This window comes from Camelus ferus, chromosome 6, assembly GCF_009834535.1.
Source record: "Camelus ferus isolate YT-003-E chromosome 6, BCGSAC_Cfer_1.0, whole genome shotgun sequence".
NCBI lineage: Eukaryota > Metazoa > Chordata > Mammalia > Artiodactyla > Camelidae > Camelus > Camelus ferus.
In genome coordinates, this window is record NC_045701.1 from 73385521 (window position 1) to 73404269 (window position 18749).

The window sequence follows — 18749 nt, forward strand, 5'->3', positions numbered from 1 at the left end:
TATAATAGGATTAAAGAACTCTCAGTTTTGATTATTTCCTGTATGTTTCTTTGGTGTTAAATGTGATAATTTGATTATGGAAAGCAGTAGGAAGATGGTGGGGAAAAGTTGCCTGCCAGAAACTCTCTCTTTCAAATTAAAGAGAAAAGAGTATGCCAGCCAAATAATCATTAGCCCCAAGTAAGGAAACGGGCACAAGTCAGTGTCATAAACCTCAAAAAACTGGAAGCAAGATAAATGATTCTGAAGCCAAGTCAGGAGGAATGGTCAAACGTGATGAGGCTGCCAATCCTGCCTGTGTTCTTCAGGTATTGTACTGTCTGTTTGGTAAAATATATTGAGAATTATCTCTAGTACTTTTCTAGAGGGAAAGAAATAGACTGAGTAGATGTTCTTATCTGGTTCTGCCTTTGAGTGAAGGATAATGGAAACAGCTCTAGGAGGCAAATATGTGTAACAGAACTAGACAAAAGCACTGAAGATCAAAAAAAAAAAAAAAAGCTACCAGGACTTAAGGGATCAGAAATCCTAAGGTATCCACCCCCCTTCATCATGGCCTTGGGATGCACTCTTGAACCAGATGTGGTGTCTTCTGATACAGGACGTTTAACCAAGCTTCAGGAATTACAACACAGTCCTGACAGCTAAATGAAGGTTACATACAGTCTCAGCTGGGCTCTTCATTTCTCCCCTCCATTTCATTTGACATTGCCATCTCTCAACCTATAGGGAAAAAAGTACATAGAACTAAAAAATATGAATCCATTAAAATGTAGATGAGTATGGGAGCCAGTAAGTCACTGAAAGTATACCTGAACAACTAAGAACTTTGGACAAAGCCACCTAAGTATGAGCAAGAAAGATGATGACATGACAATGCAAATACAAGAAAGCAGGCAAATAAAAAATTTTAAAATAGATATAGCTTAGAAAACTTAAAAGAATTTGATCTAGAAGAAAATAAACTCAAGGACAGAAAAATTCCCTGTGATCTGTATATTCTGTAGCTCATTTGTACTATAGAGTATTTTAAGAAAATTTAATTAATAGTGTAAGAATTTAAAGAAAGTAAAAACAAATAAGTGAATGGAAAAAGGGAGATTGCACATGGAATATTTGAGAGGCAACATGTGATCACATCACTTATCTGAAATAATTAGTAACAACAGAAGGGCAAAGAATACATAAGTAAATATTGATGTACTGACAGAGGGAAAATATTGCAGATCATTACTGTGAATGCTGATGAAAAGTCAAAGAGATAAACTCATCATAAAGAAACCAAGATATGGAGGACAGACAGAATAATAGGACCTCAGAAATAGAAAAAACTGAGTACTTCAACAGAGATTACCTAAAGATACCAAACCAGAAGTTTGTTATTAATAGGAAGAACTGACTTTAAAGTTCAAAATAGCATGATGGGTTCCAAGAAAATGTGATATAGTATATTCAACACTGAGATGTGTATTGATTATATCATTGGACTTCAAGGAATAAAATAATATTCTTCAAGCATTTATACAAAGTTTACATCATTTACCACCTATAAGAGAAAATGTTGGTATTATACAATCTCAAAGTACAATAAAGCAAAGTGTGTGCAATTCTACATGAAATAAAGTGTGACTCAAGAATGACATGCAGCCATGATATGTTCCAAATGTCAAGAGCACAGACATTCACAAACACTAACAAATTTTGGTAATCTAACATTAGTGAGTTCTTTTTAAAAAGGTGTTAACATAAAATCCAAGCACTTAAAAGATGGAATTACTCAGAAATGGATAAAGTGTGATAAAAGGCATGATGAGAATAGTAACAACATTTCAGTATATACAACAAACACATGATGATCATACACATTATGAATACAGACCAAAGAATACAGTCGACTTTGCATATTTTTAGGTTCAACATCCAAACGAGGATTCAACCAACCTCGTATCAAAAATATTTTAAAAATTCCAGAAAGTTATAAAAAGCAAAACTTTGAATTTGTCACACTGGCAACTGTTTACATAGTGTTTACATTGTATTTAGCACTGTTTATGTAACATTTACATTGTATTAGGTGTTATAAGTATCTAGAGATGATTTAAAGTATATGGAAGGATATTTGTAGGTTATATGCAAATACTACACCATTTGGATGCTTAAGGGGCTTGAGCGTTCAAAGACTTTGGTGTATGCAGGAGGTCCTAGAAACAATCTCCCGTAGATGCTGAGAAACTGTATCTGAATATCCGAGGTCCCCAGAACCACCCTCAATTTGGATAATTCTCTAGAAAGACTCACAGGACTCAGAAGCTATTGTGTTCATGATTGTGATTTATTACAGCAAAAGTTACAGAGTAAAAGCAGCAAAGGGAAAAGGCACATGGGGCAAAGTCTAGAGGAAACCCAGCTCAAGCTTCTAAGAGTACTTTTCCAGTTGAGTTGAAAAGAATGTATTTAATTTCTCCAGGACTGATGTGTGACATCCGTGTCATGTTACAAATCAGGGAACCTCACCTGAATCTGGAGTCCAGGGGTTTTATTAGGGGTCAGTCACACAGGCAAACACTGCTTCTGGACTGATTTTAGTAACTGATGCTCTAGAACCCCAGAGTGAAAGTGGTGTGCGTCATAAAACATGTTGATTGTATGAGCTCGTTAGACCAACTAGTGTGTCTCAAGGTCTTAGGTGTCCAAAACACTCCCATCAGTCAGAATATGCCAAGAGCTCACTTCCCAGGAGCTGCTGAAGGGCCAGTCTTGAAAATAGCCCCTTGTTGGAAATGGGCAGGGTCTGAGTTAAACCTTTATTACACAACATGTAATAAATGTAACAACAGAAATTTAGAGATGAGGGAGGAAATGGGAGAGGATAGTGTCCTCGCTTTTCACAGGAGGAAGACAGTTTTTACTGGCTAAATTTGAAGGATTAAGTTCAAAATGATAATGTCAGCCTTTTTCATATTTTTAATAATATCCTTCTAAAATTTCAGTGACTTCTCAAAAATATACTTACTAAAAATTAATTTGAAATTTGAAATTTTTGTTAACTTCCTGTATAATTAAAAGTAATTCTAATTAAAATAATATATATATAGAATTTTTCCATCTTTTGAAGTGCTTCTATTTGCTTATCCTTCTATCTGTGTATCTGCTTATTAAAAAAATCTGGGAATATGCTTCCCTAATGTTAATGATGGTTATTTCTTGGTGGTGTGACTAGGAATGTTTCAAAAATTTTTTTCTTAATATTTATCTACATCTCTCAGACTTCTAATATTAAGTATGTTTTGTTTAAAAATAAAACCATTAAAGTGATTTTTCTTTTTAAAAAATGGTAAGAATAAAAGATAGGAAATTATGACTGAGACTAATTTAACATATGCAGGAAATAGGGAGTCTCATTCTGTAAGTAGTTCAAGTATTGTGTAGCTTTTGAAAATACACACAAATAAAGTAAATACCATAGTTTTTCTTTTTCCCTGGGTTGTTTCTCTAACCCAAGATTTTCACAGAAAACTTTTTCCATACTAACTCCTATCACATTACTCAGTATTCCAGTGAAACGCCCTTTCTTTATTTGGAGGGGCCTCTGCAGCCAATGGGGGTGTAGCTTTCCCCCTTCCTGTCCAGAAGACGAGAGTATAGAAAGAAGCCATTGATCATTGAGGCTGAGGAACAATCAGGCAATAGGTAAACAGTCAGACAATAAGAAAAAAAATCAGTGCTAAAATGTGTTTTTAAATGTCACAATGATTAAATAATATTAATTATTTATACCCCTCTAGAAACAGAAATAGGCCTTCTATGACAAATACAAATATATATTACTAGGGGCTAAGAAACATTTTATGGAGAAAATATGTAAGACATTTGTAATAATCAAAATAGGGAACTCTAGAATGGCTGGGCGAGGACCTTAGCAGACCTCCCCAGTGGAACAACCATTTAACTGGAGAAAATTAACACACACACACACACACACACACACCCATTTAAAATCTCTAAAAAGTGTTCTAAGGACACACAACAAATGGAGAAACATTTATTTAACAGATCTGCTCTTAACAGTATCTCTTAAAACATTATTTAAGAGATCTACCAAATCTCACTAAGAAAATTGAGAGCTATGACAGTTAAACCACAACCTGATCCCTTCACCTACCCTATCCCTGCTCCTTGTTCTGGAAGCTTTATTCCAGGTGGCTGTGGCCAAGAAGACAGATCTCCTTCTCCTGCCAGTTACCCTAGGACTACAGTTTGATCTTGAAAGGTCAGGCCACTGGTGCCTCTCAGCTCTCCCCAGTTCCATGTTGTAGAAGCAGTATTCCTGGTAGGCACAGCCAAGAAAAGGGCCCCCTCCTCCTACTCAGTCTCCCATCATGGGGCAGAAGCTCTGTCCTAAGTATGGTGTGTCAAGAATATAGGGCCTCCAACTGTCCCTGCCCCAGAGTACTCATATGTTTCATATCAGGAGGAGCACACTGAGAAGACCAGGAACTATCATCTTCCTCCAGTGGCCACTCATAGAATAGGAGTGTCACTCAGGGATAAGTGGACCATGTTTCTGCACCCAGTGGGTTGCAGGGGCACAGAGGTTCTGCTCAGGCGTAGATGCAGGCTGTAAGGATGAAGAGCTCTGCTTGAGGTGACTGATTAGTTAGCACAGGGCTTAGAGAAGTTCATGGGTAAAGGAGTTTTGAAAATAATGGTGATCTTGGTTACTAGGAATTCTGAAGGGAGAGGTAGATCTATGATGCTAGTAGGAATGAGTAAAATGGGAGATGAGCCAGCAGTTTAACAAAGAGGATCAGGGATAGAGAAAGCCATGAAGGGCTATCCTGGGATCACACTCATCCCTGGGGGTCTGGATGGTTGTGCACACTTGCTGGGTTAACCCCTCTCAGGACTAATTAGAATAGGACTTGGGGAAGATTTGAGAGTATTCCCAAGCTACATGTACATCCATCAGCAAGGGGAAGAGCCTGTTGGCTCAAGGGGCTTAAGTGTAACCTCTCAGCTGACTGAACAATAACATACTTTTGTCCGGGGCTATTCCTAGGAAACCAGGCTTAAAACTAAAACCACATTTATCCTTGGTGGGCTGGAGGACTGTGCATATTCCCAAGACTGCACCCACTCAGGAGTGACAGGAGGGGCAACTTCCAAGTACTAGTCCCTGGCTGAACATCAGGCAAATTCTTAAACTCCCTCAACCGTGAAAGCAGTCTCCAAGTCACACAGATCCACCAGATAAAGGGTAAAATTTAACTGACCAAGGGAGCTTAAGTGCAATAATTGAGCAATTAGTGGCTTATACTGAGCCAGGAACAACATCTAGGAAGACAGGCTAAAAGATGAAAACAGGAAAAAATATTTGAGCAAGGATATCACAGCCTTCACAATGCCAGGAAGATATAAGTCATGGAATTAGTTCAGCCAAGTCATTAAACAAATAAACAAATGAACAAATAGAAAGAAGTAGCCCTGGTGGCAGTCGGGGAGGGGAGAGCAGTATCCAGACTTGCTACTATCTAGTATCTAAAATGTCCAGTTTTCAAGAGAAAATTGTGAAGCATACAAAGAAAAAGGAAAGTGTGGCCCATACACAGGAACACATACAGGCAATAGAAATTGCCCAGATGTTGCACTGAGCAGACAAACTACACCAAAGCTATTGTGAACATGTTCAAAGGATTAAGGGAAATTGTGCTTAAAAAATTAAACAAGATAACAATGATTTATCAAATAGAGAATATTAATAAAGAGATTAAAATCATATCTATATATTTATATTTCAGCTTTTCAGCTCTAACATTTCCATCATTTGGAGATAATCTACTTACCCATCTATCTGTATCTATCTGTCTGTCTATCTATCTATCTTGAAAATACAGTAATCTAAATGAAAAATTCACTAGGGGGGGTTCAACAATAAATTTGAGTTAGCAGAAGAAAAAATCTGCAAGCTTGAAGATAGATCAATAGAAATTATACAGTCTAAATTGAAAGAAAATGAATGAAGATAAAAAACAGAGCATCAGATAAATATGGGCATCATTAAGTCTACCAATATATGTATGATGGGAGTACTGGGAAAAAGAGAGAATAGAACAACAACAAAAAAAATTCAATGAATTAATGATTGAAAATTTCCCAAATTTGATGAAAAACACTAATGTACATATCAATGAGCTCTAAATACAATCAATGCAAAAAATTATTCACAGCTAGACTCATCATGATAGAAATGTTGAAAATCAAAGAGAAAGAGAAAAATCTTGAAAGCAGCAAGAGAAACGTGACTCATCTCATACAAGGGCCCTCGATAAGATTAACAGCCAGTGTCTGTTCAGAAACAATGGAAGCCAAAGGCAATGAGTCGACATTAAAAGTGCTGACAGAAATAACATCAACCAAGAATCCTATAGACAACAAAACTGTCTTTCAAAAGTGAAAGTGAAATAAAGATATATCCAGGTGAACAGAAAACAGGTAATTCATTGCTAGTATACCTGCCTTATTAGAACTATTAAACAAGCTGAAAGGAAGTGACAGCAGACAGTAATTTGAGTCTATGTGAAAAAACAAAGAGCTCCAATAAAGGTAATTGTGTAGGTAATGATAAAAGCATAATTACACATTTCTTTTTCTTTCTTCTCTTAACGGATTTTAAAAGCAATTGCATAAAACAGTCTATAAAACTGTGTTGTTGGGCCTATAACATATAGAATTGTAATATATTTGACAATAAAACAAAAATGAATGAAGCTACACTGCAGAACAGAAATGACACCAGATGGTAAGTTGAATCCACAAGAAGAAATGAAGAGAGACAGAGATGGTAAATAATAAGCTTACTTAAAAAAAAAAAAAAACCTCTATAAATATATTTGAGCTCTCCTTTCTTCTCTTCTTAAAAAGACAGGAATTTTTATACAGCAATGATTTTAACAATGTATTTTTGAGTTTGAAACATATATAGACATCATTTGAATAACAGCAATAACACAAAAAAGAGAAGAGAGCTATGGAAGAGTAAAGTTTCTCTATTTTGCTGGAATATAGTATAAATATGAAATAGATTCTGATAAATTAAGATGTATATTGTAAGCCCTAGACCAACCACTAAGAAAGTAACTCAAATATATAGTTAACAAACATTAAAGGAGTTAAAATAATATGCTAGGAAATAGTCACATAGGACAAAAAGAAGTAGTAAAGGAGGAAAAGAGGGACAAAATAGGGGAGCTGTGTAAGTACCACCATGTGGGCATCCCATGGTGTGGTCTCTCAGTACTCAGCAATCGGATAGATTTTTGGATTGAATGACTTGACTTATTTGGATTCATTTTCCCTTCAAATTAGAATTCTATTCATGGTACTCCTCGTGTTTGAAATCTTTCAAGCAAATTAATATACATTCTGGAATAAATTTTGTTTTAGCTGATTCCTATATTGAACTTTTTGTTTCATCACCCTCCCCTTAAAAATATCATGTTAATGATAGAACACACTCACCAAGATACACACGGAGGCAGACACTGAGATACACACTTTGTTTTGTACCATTAGGTGTCCAGCTGCATACTCGCCTGGTATTTATTCTCTGATACTATCAAGATAGACATAAAGATGCATTCATTTTTACCTATGTCCTGGCACTACACATACGTAGGGGGATACCAGTGGCCATTAGTTTTGGAATTATTTAAGTTGAATATATCAAAACAACCATTTCATGGCTCACTGAAACACTAACATCTTTTAAAAAGGAATGTATACATATGTGTGGGTGTTTATAGTAGAAGGGACAGACTGATAATTGATGGTGTTAATACTTACATAAACACGTAGAGCATCGTGCATATGAATATATAACAATATATTATTTAGAAATATATTATCTGTGTTTATATAATCCAGTATGTTCATAAATAATATACAGCTGTAAATAATGTCATGCATATATATGTGCGCACGTGTGTGTGCACGTACACTCAGACACACACACAATATACACAGGAATACCACACTCTGCCATGAAGCATTACAGATGTACTTTGGGTGCTTTTGGCAGAACTGTTACATGTACAGCCATGAGAATATAACTGCCTATGTTTAACTTCCAGCTCTTCCATTTTTCATACATGTGACCTGGTGTCTATAAAATATAATAATAATATTGTCTTCTTCACAGTGTTTTTGTGAGGATTAAATGCCTTCTTAATGCATGTAAAGTCCTAGAAAGCACCAGGCAAATAGTAAGTGCTCAATAAATTTTAGCTGTCATTACTGATCTTTGCATTCTGCTCTTTCAGGAAGTGAAAAAGTTTCTTTCCAAAAAAAAAGTTTCTTTCACACCTGGAGCATGTGTTAAATTTAGATTATGCTTCTCATCTAAGAACAGATCGTCAAAATATGTTTTTCAATTTGTTGGTGTCTGTATCTGTCATACCTTTATTTGTGATCCTCTTAGAGTTTGCAAATTGTAATATACAACGATAGGCATGTCATGGATTTTACCCAGGTGATGGTTGATTCCCAGGCATGAGAGGTGTATTTATATTGTTTTCCATGGACCTTTTATGTGTTGTGTAAATACGGTTGGGGGTATGATGATGACAGAGGCTATTTTGAGAACCTTCCATGTGATCTGCCTGGTGCCTCCCTGTTCCTATTCCTTTTACACAGGAGGATGGAAGATGTTTGTCTCTTTTGTTCACTGTTAGATCCTTAACACCTAGGAGAGTGCCTGGTACACAGTATGACAGATAAGCATATTGTGGTACCTCGAAATCTAAGACCATTCATTTACTTCCCAGTATCTACCGAAGTCCATTCATTTTATTCTAATCTCAGAGCACTTTTATAGAACTATTCTCTTGGCTGCGGTGGTTGTAAGCTGCTTTCCTCTTATTCTTCATGAAACAACAGGACTCAAGTTTTGTGTAGAGTCTTTTGTTCTGTTGTATCTACAGCATACGGAATTATAAGCACTACTGTTCATGAGGGCATTTTAACTTTTGCCAAATACCTTCATGCCTATTATTTCATTTGGTACCTTTGACAAGTTTGTGAACACGGGACTAGTGCCATCATAGGCCTTTTGCAAGTGAGGAACTACAACCTCAGAGTTTAAGGAGTCTGCTGAAGATCTCATAGCTTAAAAGTGGCGATGGAGGTCTAGCAAACACAGGTCACCTGTCTACAGATTTGGTGCCCTCTCCATCCGATTCTGCTTACCCTGGAAGCAAAGGCAAACTCTGGCATCCTCATCCTAACGACCCTCTCCTCTCTTCCTTGCAGAGGCATCCATCTTGAGCTACGATGGCAGCATGTACATGAAGGTCATCATGCCCATGGTCATGCACACCGAGGCCGAGGACGTGTCCTTCCGCTTCATGTCCCAGCGGGCTTACGGGCTGCTGGTGGCTACTACCTCCAGGGACTCTGCTGACACCTTGCGTCTGGAGCTGGATGGGGGACGCGTCAAGCTCATGGTTAACTTAGGTATCGTATGGAGTACCCTCTGCCACTCTGTTTGGGCTTGTCTTCCCTTTCTTTTCTGATTTTTATTGGTTTGATTGGATTCTTTGTTTGTTTCTTGAAAGTTAGCTGCTCACCTCTTGTTTAATAGACCAAGGATAAAACCCAACAGCAACAAACACCTTCTCCTTGTTTCTGCATGAGGTTTTGATGTCAATTTCTGGTTTCTGACAGTGGTGGTTTCTTTACTAGAAGATTTGTTTTCTAAGTTTCCTTTCTTGGTTTTTTGGAACCGTTTAGCTTTGTGTAAAACACGCTACTTTGGTCCATCTTTTGATCAGTCACATTCCCATTAAGTCCAACTCCTTGGTCACCACTCAAAACAGTCGAAGCAGAGGGCAGGGGCAGGGCAGGAGATGGAAGCAAAATGGGAGGGTGGTGTTGGAGAGAACGAAGCCATGTGAGTTGGATGAGAAATGCATTGTTTCTGGCTCTGCAAGGACTGTTCATGTGGGGAATTCTGGCGGCCTTGATGACACTGGTGCCTCCTTATACTCTCTCCTCGTGGGGAGTATAAGTCACATTGTTTCTGTTGTCCCTTGGGAGAAAAAATTCTATCAGTTTAGTCAGTGACACGTGGAAGGACTTTACAGCTCCTGACAGTATCCCTTTCCTCCTTCCTGACATTCCTGCCCATCATTCAGCAGCCCTTTTTGTAATGATTATTATGTCACACTGTTACTCTGTTCTCCTCATGTAATACATATCTGTACTTCCTTATTGTTGAAAAATTGTGACAATTTCAAATTTGTAGCTTTATGGAGAGAAGACCCGTTCTTCCACTGTAATTCCCTCCCTGTAACGGATATTTTGGAAATTGCTCTTTTATGACCTCACATTCTCTCGGGCTGCTGACTTTCTTGACTGAATTCTAACCAATCTTCTGTGGAGAATGGGAACCTCTTGGTTTTGGGAAGGGAAAAAAACCCCACCTATTTCTGCTGTTGCTACTCAGTAGAAAAGTCAAAGCCCTCTGTTGACAGGATTAATGGGATTAGTGATGGAGCTGAGTCCAAACTTTATAAGCTGGATTTCTTTGGGTATGTAGAATATGTTTAGACGTACAACTCCTTTGTAAAGATGTCAGTGGAATGGCTTGTCAGAGGCATGGAGAAGACATGATGGACAAATGCATGAGATGTGAGATGATATAAAAACCCTAGATAGCTCAGTAGGAAGGTGTGATTTAAAATCCATACCAGGCTTGTCTGCTGTCAGGTCAACTGGTCACCCTGGCAAAGTGCCTATACTGCAACCCTAAAAATCTCTAGGACTCAGAAGACTGTTTTGAGCAGTGGCTTGTTTAGTTGTGTCTTTTTTCCCTAAATTTGCAGCTTTTACAATACTATGCCCTTTTTCTTTTCCAACCATATTTGATTTCTATTGTCAGTGTGTCTCTTGGTTTTCCTTTTGTTTGTGTACGTGTGTGTTTGATTATTTTGGGTTTTGTTTTTCTCTTTTGCTGGTTCTTTGTGAGTGTTCTTGAGTTTCCAGTCCTCCCCACCATCAGCCATGGTAAATCAAAAGATGGTATTCAACCCTTCAAAGGCCCAAAGCCTGCGGCCCGCACAGCAAACAGCCTTGCGAACAAAGCGTACTGAGCAGCCTGCAGGGGCTGGCATTCCCCTGTCCTCCTCCCTCTCCCCTCCCTACACCATCCTCCCCACCTGAAAGAAACCAATCAGGGTGTATAGCTAAATCCAACCACCAGTAGCCAACTGTCAACTTCTCTGAAAAACAACAGAAGAAATAAAAAACAAAAATACCCCACCCAAAACCAAACCCAAACCCAAACCAAACCTCCTAACTAGCTCACAGAAAAGTAGATGGGGTCAATCTTTAACTGCATCAGTTTCAAGGTAAGAGAGAGCCAGAGACATAGGGATGATTCAGGCCCATGGGGTCCTGGGGAAATGCGGCCCCCCTTTAAACAGACAACTTGTTTTTTTTTCCTTTTGAGATGTTGTTTTGTAAAGTTTTAGAAAGCCAACTGTGACAGGTCTCACATCTTAGAAGGGAAAATGAGGGACGGAGGGAATAAAAGGGAATGAGGAAAGAGGGGAACAGATTCTCTCCCACTCTGTCTCTCACACACATGCACACATGTGCACACATGGGCACACACACACAGTTAGTCATAGATCCTGTGTGCGTTCCTAGAAGCATTATTTTTCCATTTTGAACTCTCACTGGAATCTGGGAGGTGTCCTTTTTTTTTTTTTTTTTTTTTTCCCCAAAAAGACTTTGCTTTTGCCTCCTGGCTCCTTTTTCTGCGCACGATCAGTGCAGCTCCTCCTGAGTTGAGGCATCTCAGGCAAAGGAGAGTCGGTCCCTCCCTAGAGAACGCTGCTTCTCTAGAAGCCACAGTGACTTCTTTTTCCCCTGAAGGGTATGGTTCACCATAGTTACTGGTTTGAATCTACTCAACTTTGTTTCAAATGCAACATAGACAATGGAATTTAAATTCCTTGTCCTTGTGTCTACACAAGTCCTCACACCCATGCCTCGTTTGAAGGTTCACCTTCCACTCCCTGCCCAGAATACACCCCTCCTCCTTGTCATGAATGCATATTCTCCCTTTCCTGGTTAGAGTAGAAGACATCTCCCTGTGGAGTGTGCATTCACATACACAGTCCCCAAGAACTAATTTCAAGTGAGCGTTTTGTTCCCTCGCTCCATGTAAGTTGTGTCTCATTTCTGGCACAGGCATAAATGATGTACTAATGTGTTGCAAATTGTTCGTACATGTCAGCTCATGATATAACCAGCTAGTATCTATTTATCTGACATAACGTATCTCCTAAATATCCAGGAGACTGGGCTTTTCCAAGGCCCTTACTTTCTGAAGAGAACCAGCTGTGGTTTACCAGCAGGCGTGAGCAGCGTCCTGCCACCCGTGGCACGTTTGTAAAAGGTGTGAGGTTGGCCACTGACCAATCATATTTTGATCTCTTAGAATTAAAAGATATAGTAGTAACTTTTATTATTACAGTATTTTAAAATATTTTAAAAGTCTCATCTTTAATCTCACAGTAACACTGTGAGATACATCTGTAAAGTGTGTTTATGATTGCTTTATAGATGTGAAACAAAGAAAGACATATGTGACTGTTCAGAGCAGAGGTGGGACTAGAACCCATGTTTCTAAACTACTAGATCATCATGGGTTATCTGTTACCTCCACAGGTCAATACTGTGGATCAATGATGTGACAGTCTTAATGACATCTAACTGCTTTCATGATGGTCACCTTTTAAACATGCACAGGAGTCTTTTTTCTTAGTGCTTGGTTTGAGTTGAGCCATACAGCAGAAAAGTCAGTCAGTACTGGCACAGACTCATCCGTGGCCCATGCAGGCAGCCCGTCTTCAATGGTGGAGGCTTGTAGGCAGCGGACTGTTTATTGTGTGCATCACTGAAGACACACAACTCTTAGAAATATTCACCTCTTCCATGCTCAACCCAAAACTCATCAATATGGGAAATAATAATTTCTCCCTTATTTACTAAAATAAAGCAAAGAACTGATTTAAACCGAATGAACAATACGCACACACGCGCGTGCACACGCGCACACACGCACACGCACACAGCCCTTAAACGCCACGCCAAGGCTCAGGCAGAGAGAGAGCTCTGGCTGCTCCTGAATCTCTAAAGGAAACTGCCTTCCCAGGCCAATTTCTCTGATTGGTTTTTCATTAAAAAAATGCATCCTCGCTATCAAGACCACCGTCTCAAACTCTGTGAACAAGAGACTAGGGTAGATGTTTCTTCTGCAACCGCTTCTTCCTCAAGTAAAGTAACAAAATAATTTTTCACTTCTCGACTTAGCCCCTGCCAATTATCTGTTATCTTGAAAACTCCAAGTCCTCACATTGGGTTAAAGACACCATTCAGTTTATGGACCCATTTGGGTGAACCCAGAAGGACGAGCCCAACTCAACATCTCTACTAGACCAGGTCTTTGACTAAGAATAAATCCTCAGTAGCATGGAAACCAAAGAAGAAAGCCACTTCTCGTTTATAGTTCTTGGGTTTGTTGCTTTAGGCTCACTGTGTCCCTGTCCCTCCTTCGGAAGCACTCCCACACACCTGTTTCCCCTCTCTCTCGGATACATCAGGAAGGGGCGTTTCTCCAGCTGTGGGTGATGACCGGTGCCACCAGTAGCTGAGGCCACACTTCTCCCTCCCTGCTGCCCTCGCCTCCCCAGTCCTCACCAGGGGCATGGCCTCCTCTGTCTGGTGATCGTACCAGTTGCTCCAGGGCTGTTTGCTCCCACTTTTCTGTTGCGGTTGACGACACATGACAAACCTAACCGCACGAAACCAAACCCAGATTTTTCTCAAGAGATGTTCTTCTGGGGAACCGATAAGCTTCCCACCCTCTTCCTCAGAATGACTGGGTGTTAATAAATGCTCTTATTTGGATTCACATAGTTTCACTCTGCCCTGTCGTTTGCCACTGGTTTCTTTCTCACTTGCTATCATGGTTTACTTTGGGAAATTCAAGTGGTGGCATTATCTTCCACAAGTCCTCCAGAACTATTGGGTTAACCTTAGGCAGAAGAAGAGCACAGTTTCTAACTGTATTTTTTTTCCAGTAACTTTCTCCCTTTTCAACTTTATCATTTTACTTCCTCCTTTTAACATCTGGCTTTAAACAAATTCTTATTGAAATTTCCACTACCATAAACAAAACTTAGGTTCAGCTGGGCAGCTTGCTAACAATTAACCTGAGTCATTTATCTAACCGTTCTGTCTAGTCCTCTATAACATCCATTGACTCTACTCAAGACCCTTTATGCTGTGTGTCCACGACTCCAAACAGATATTAGTAAAAGGACAGGTGCTGTCATCTCTGGCGCTCAATACTTTGTCTGATGACCAGCACTGGAAACTTAGCCACCCTGTCTTCCCTCTCTTTCCCATCAAAAATATAAATAAAAATGAAGACTACCCTCTATTCAAGATGCAGGCTCACAGAGTGAAATAGGTAGGGTGTCAAAGGTGCCCGAGACCTCCTCCCCACATGCCTGCCTCGCCTTCTCCTCGAACGCTGTAGGCACTTGGTTCAGTCTGAGCATTCAGGCAGGAAGACGGAGGTGGGCTCCGTGAGTGGGTTGGTCTGGGGGCCTTTGAAACCACCGACAAGACCCCAGTCAATTGTGTTAACGTCGTACGACCCCTTTTATCCTACACCCGGCCCCACCTCTCTAAAATCTGGGATGGGTGTTTGTGCGGTTAGCTGTTTGCAAGTGGCCATTTTATGACAGGAAATGACCAGGTGGTGTTAACCCTTTCCTTGCCTCTGAGGATCATGGCAAGTCTGCCTATGTAAATTTCTAGAGCATCTGGGGCCTGACCTAAGGAGAGAGGGTGGAGGGAGTTTGGTTTTAGAAAAAGAGAAAGGGTTAAATACTGCACTGAGAAACTTCATGGACAGATTTTTTTTTTAAATGATACAATGTGTCAGACTGGTGATATATATTTGGAATACTAAAACAAAAAATTGTGTTGATGCTACTTTTAGAGATAAATTTTAAGAAAACCAATTGTAGAGGGAAACAAAATATAACCTGCATTTGGTGGGGAAATTTTTGCAGTATTTTCCAAGTTTAACAAAATTAACATTTCAAAGTCCAGGTTTGAAATACTTTATATAAATGAATAGGTTTTTTGAAAGAAAAAAAAAGGCAGCATACTCGGTGTCTATTGTGGATATATATGTATACCAGTATATATCTCTATACATATGTGTATATATATATGTGTGTGTGTGTATATATATATGTATCCAACTTTACTGAACAATATACTGTACATATACACCCACCCTTAAACTTGTGCATACTGTTTATATATAAAATGGCCACATTTCTTGCGTGTGTCTGTCCCCGGAAGGGTGGACTGATTGTTTTTGGATGTCTGCAGCTGTTACCTTGAAGGATGCAATTTCATCTTTCATTTATTTTTCCCCATCTAGACTGTATCAGGATAAACTGTAACTCCAGTAAGTTTTCCCTCAAGTTTCATTTTGTTCTTTAAAAAAGAAAACTGACTTTATTTTGTTCACTGTTTTATGAGCTGTTTTTTAGTTGAATTATTTTATTTTCTGATGATGGAGTTGGGGGGAAATGGGTTGACAAGCTGAAGGGCTGGGGCGATGGTGACGGGCTGAGTGTGGCCCGGGGTGTGGTTTCTCAATTGAGGCAGATCCTCGCTTCTTTCCTTGGTTTTGCTCTATATGCAGAAAAGGAGGAAAGGGCACCTGGATAATGAAAATAGCTTGTAAATGAATTGAAATGGTAATTTGTTGTTTGGGGAAAATAACTCTCAGGGGTGGACAACCAGAATGCACTTCTCCACTACCAAAAGCTTCAGAAAATAAAAACAAAGTTTTTGACCCACAAGGTGGCTGCCAACTCTGACATTTCTTCCCTGGCATTTATCGCTGTAGGGTGTTGTTTTGTTTTTTTTTTAAGGAGGGTAGGCAAAGCATTGCACTTGATAATAATGCAGCATTTTAACCAAAGACTTGACACATTCTAGCTCTTCTGAATAAATAAAGGCAGGTTATTATTTTTACTTTATTTCATTCAAAAATTCTAGTTCTTGAAGAAGGGTCTTAATGAGGCACAGGCTGAATACTACTCACACATTACTTCCTCTGTCTCAGAGATGCATGTTAACTGGGGTCATGAAGTAGGGGAATAAGAAGAGGAAGGGGAAGGTTGGGCACGAGGAAAAGAATAAGTGATAAAAGGAAGAAAGGAAGAAATGTACTTTGAGTCCTATAGTGTACTCTAGTAGTTAAGGCAATTCAGTAACAATCGATTAAGCAATGAGGGTAGTTGTTTCGGGTAATTAGCTACAAGACAATTCCAGCATTTCAACAGCTCAGCAAATAAGGTTTCTTTCTTATGCAGGCAGAGTCCAGTGCCAGTTGGGCAGCTCTCTTCAAAGAAGTATTTCAGGCGTCTAGGCTTCTTCCATCAGCTGGGCTCACCAACCTTGGAGTTCTTCACTTCCAGTTGTATCCATAGGGCAGAGAGAGGAAGCTTGGATAGTTATGCAGTATGTTTTATTGCCTTGCCTAAAAATGCCATACATCACTTTTGCCCATATTTTGTCAGGTATGGTTCCATCTGAAACCGAAAGGAAGCCAGGAAACACAGTCCTCCTGTGGGTCAGGAAGACAGAATTGGATTGACTGAGCATCTAACACATGCCATTCTCAGTAGCATCTCCTCATTTTTTGCTTCCTTTCTTGCTAGGGTCCTTCTGTAGGAAGAAGCTCAGAAAAGGAAATGATCTAACTTACACATTTCTTTTACTTGTTTATTCCTTCCTTTAAACATTTTTAAAGGTGTTAGCTGGTGTAACCTTCTTTCTTGGGAGATATATTATCAGGACGGCAAACTAATAAAGCCCCAAATCCACTTCTAGGGGGAAATGTTCCATGTAAATTAACAATAACAACAAAAAGAAATGTAAAAAAATCAATATAAACAACCACTTGCTGAAGTAGAGTGCTTTCTGCTTGTCTTGGCATCACTTTCAGTTAATTTAAGCCATGTCCTATTTTGCTGTGTTTAAACCCTTCTAATTAGCCAGAAATTTCTCATGATAGTTAGATCATTACAAGCCTAATTGAAACATCCTTTCTCTCTGAAGACTGGCATTTTCTATTTCTTTAAGCAGCTTTATTGAGATATAATTTCCATAACATGAAATTCATCCATGGTAAGCCTACAAATCAATGATTTTTATTAAATTTATAGAGTTGTCCAAATATCATTACAATCACATTTTAGAACATTTCCATCACCCCTCAGATTTCTCTTAGGTCATTTTGCAGTTAAGGACCCATAGCCCCAGACAGCTGCTGATCTGCTTTTATCTCTATAAATTTGCCTTTTCTGGACATTTCATGTGAATTAAATCATATAACATACAGCCATTTGTGTCTGGCTTCTTAAAAAAGATACAGCATATCTCTGGAAAACTTCCTCTTTTACATGAGTTTCCGGAAGGAAATAAGATGGAAGCTGAGTGTGAAGGTGGAAAGCCTCATCCAAAGTTGAATCTGGCATCTTCTGGCTTCAGAGACTTATTTACAGAACAGAGAACTGAGGGCTTTATTTGACCAGGATATCAGGACCTGCTTAGTGCTCTGCCCACACTTTATCTAATTCCATAAATTCCATCTGATCAGCTATGGAGAGTCATCATAAGACATGTTCCTGAATTCTTTCTCCTGGGAAGACAGTGACTCTTCAGGACACAGATGCCAGCAGCTTTTCTAAGCCTGATGAAACATTTTCTGTTCAGAGCCATCAGAAGTAGCATTGAGAGGAAATGCACACAGCACAGATGTGTTTGCAACTTTGATCACAGTATAGATAGAGTGTAACTGGTTTAAATCAATATATAGGTAAAGAGCCAAGTCTGGATTTTAAAAATCAATTTTGAATTATCATGATAAACTTTAACATATCAAGGGAGTTAATTTTGGTGAAAGCATCAGAGAAAAAATACATCGTGCCCACTAGTTGTATAGGGATCGAACAGAAACAAAACAAAAGCCCAATTTTTCAAACTAATCTAAGACCTTTAGTGCTGAGGGATGTAGATGTGTACCCAGGGTAAGGGAGAGTCACAAAGTAAGTGTGATACATTTTCCCAAAGCTGGTTTTAATTGTTGATTTGGAGCAAAAACTTGAATTGAAAGCAAAGTGTTATATTATGCAGAAGAATGCAAATAAACATGAACCTTATTTAATATATAAACCTTATTCCTACGTTTTAAGAAAAAACATAACAATCGAAAGATGTATCATTTATATTGTGTATCTTCTCTCTTCCATCCCTGGCATTGTTGGCACTTGTGTGGAAACATTTGAGAAGACTGTACAACTAAATTAGGAGCTAAAACAGATACAGGTGGTTAGAACGTTTAACCCCTCTTCTTATGAACATAATATCAGAGTTCATAGTTCGACCTGTTACAGAATCTCAAGTCATTTCTGTAACAGGTGTGCAGATCCTGTCTCTTACACAATTTTTCACTGTGAGAGTGTAAGAAATAACATTGCTTTGCAGGCTGGGAGTGTGACAGGGAGAGGGTTTCCTCTTGCTCCTGAGCTTTGTCTCCAGCTGCTGTCCCAACAGCAGTCATAGGGTGGGATTCCTTGAGCTTCAAA

The 18749-nt window shown here is 39.0% G+C and overlaps 1 protein-coding gene across 1 annotated transcript in view; it reads left to right on the plus strand.

Annotated features, from left to right (window-relative positions):
* NRXN3 (neurexin 3) overlaps positions 1-18749 on the plus strand; it is a 1622198-nt gene that overhangs the window by 715280 nt on the left and 888169 nt on the right. The window contains exons 11-12 of the mRNA XM_032482446.1: positions 9307-9510; positions 15530-15556. Of these exons, the coding sequence (XP_032338337.1) occupies positions 9307-9510; positions 15530-15556 (231 nt within the window). The remainder of the gene's footprint in view (positions 1-9306; positions 9511-15529; positions 15557-18749) is intronic.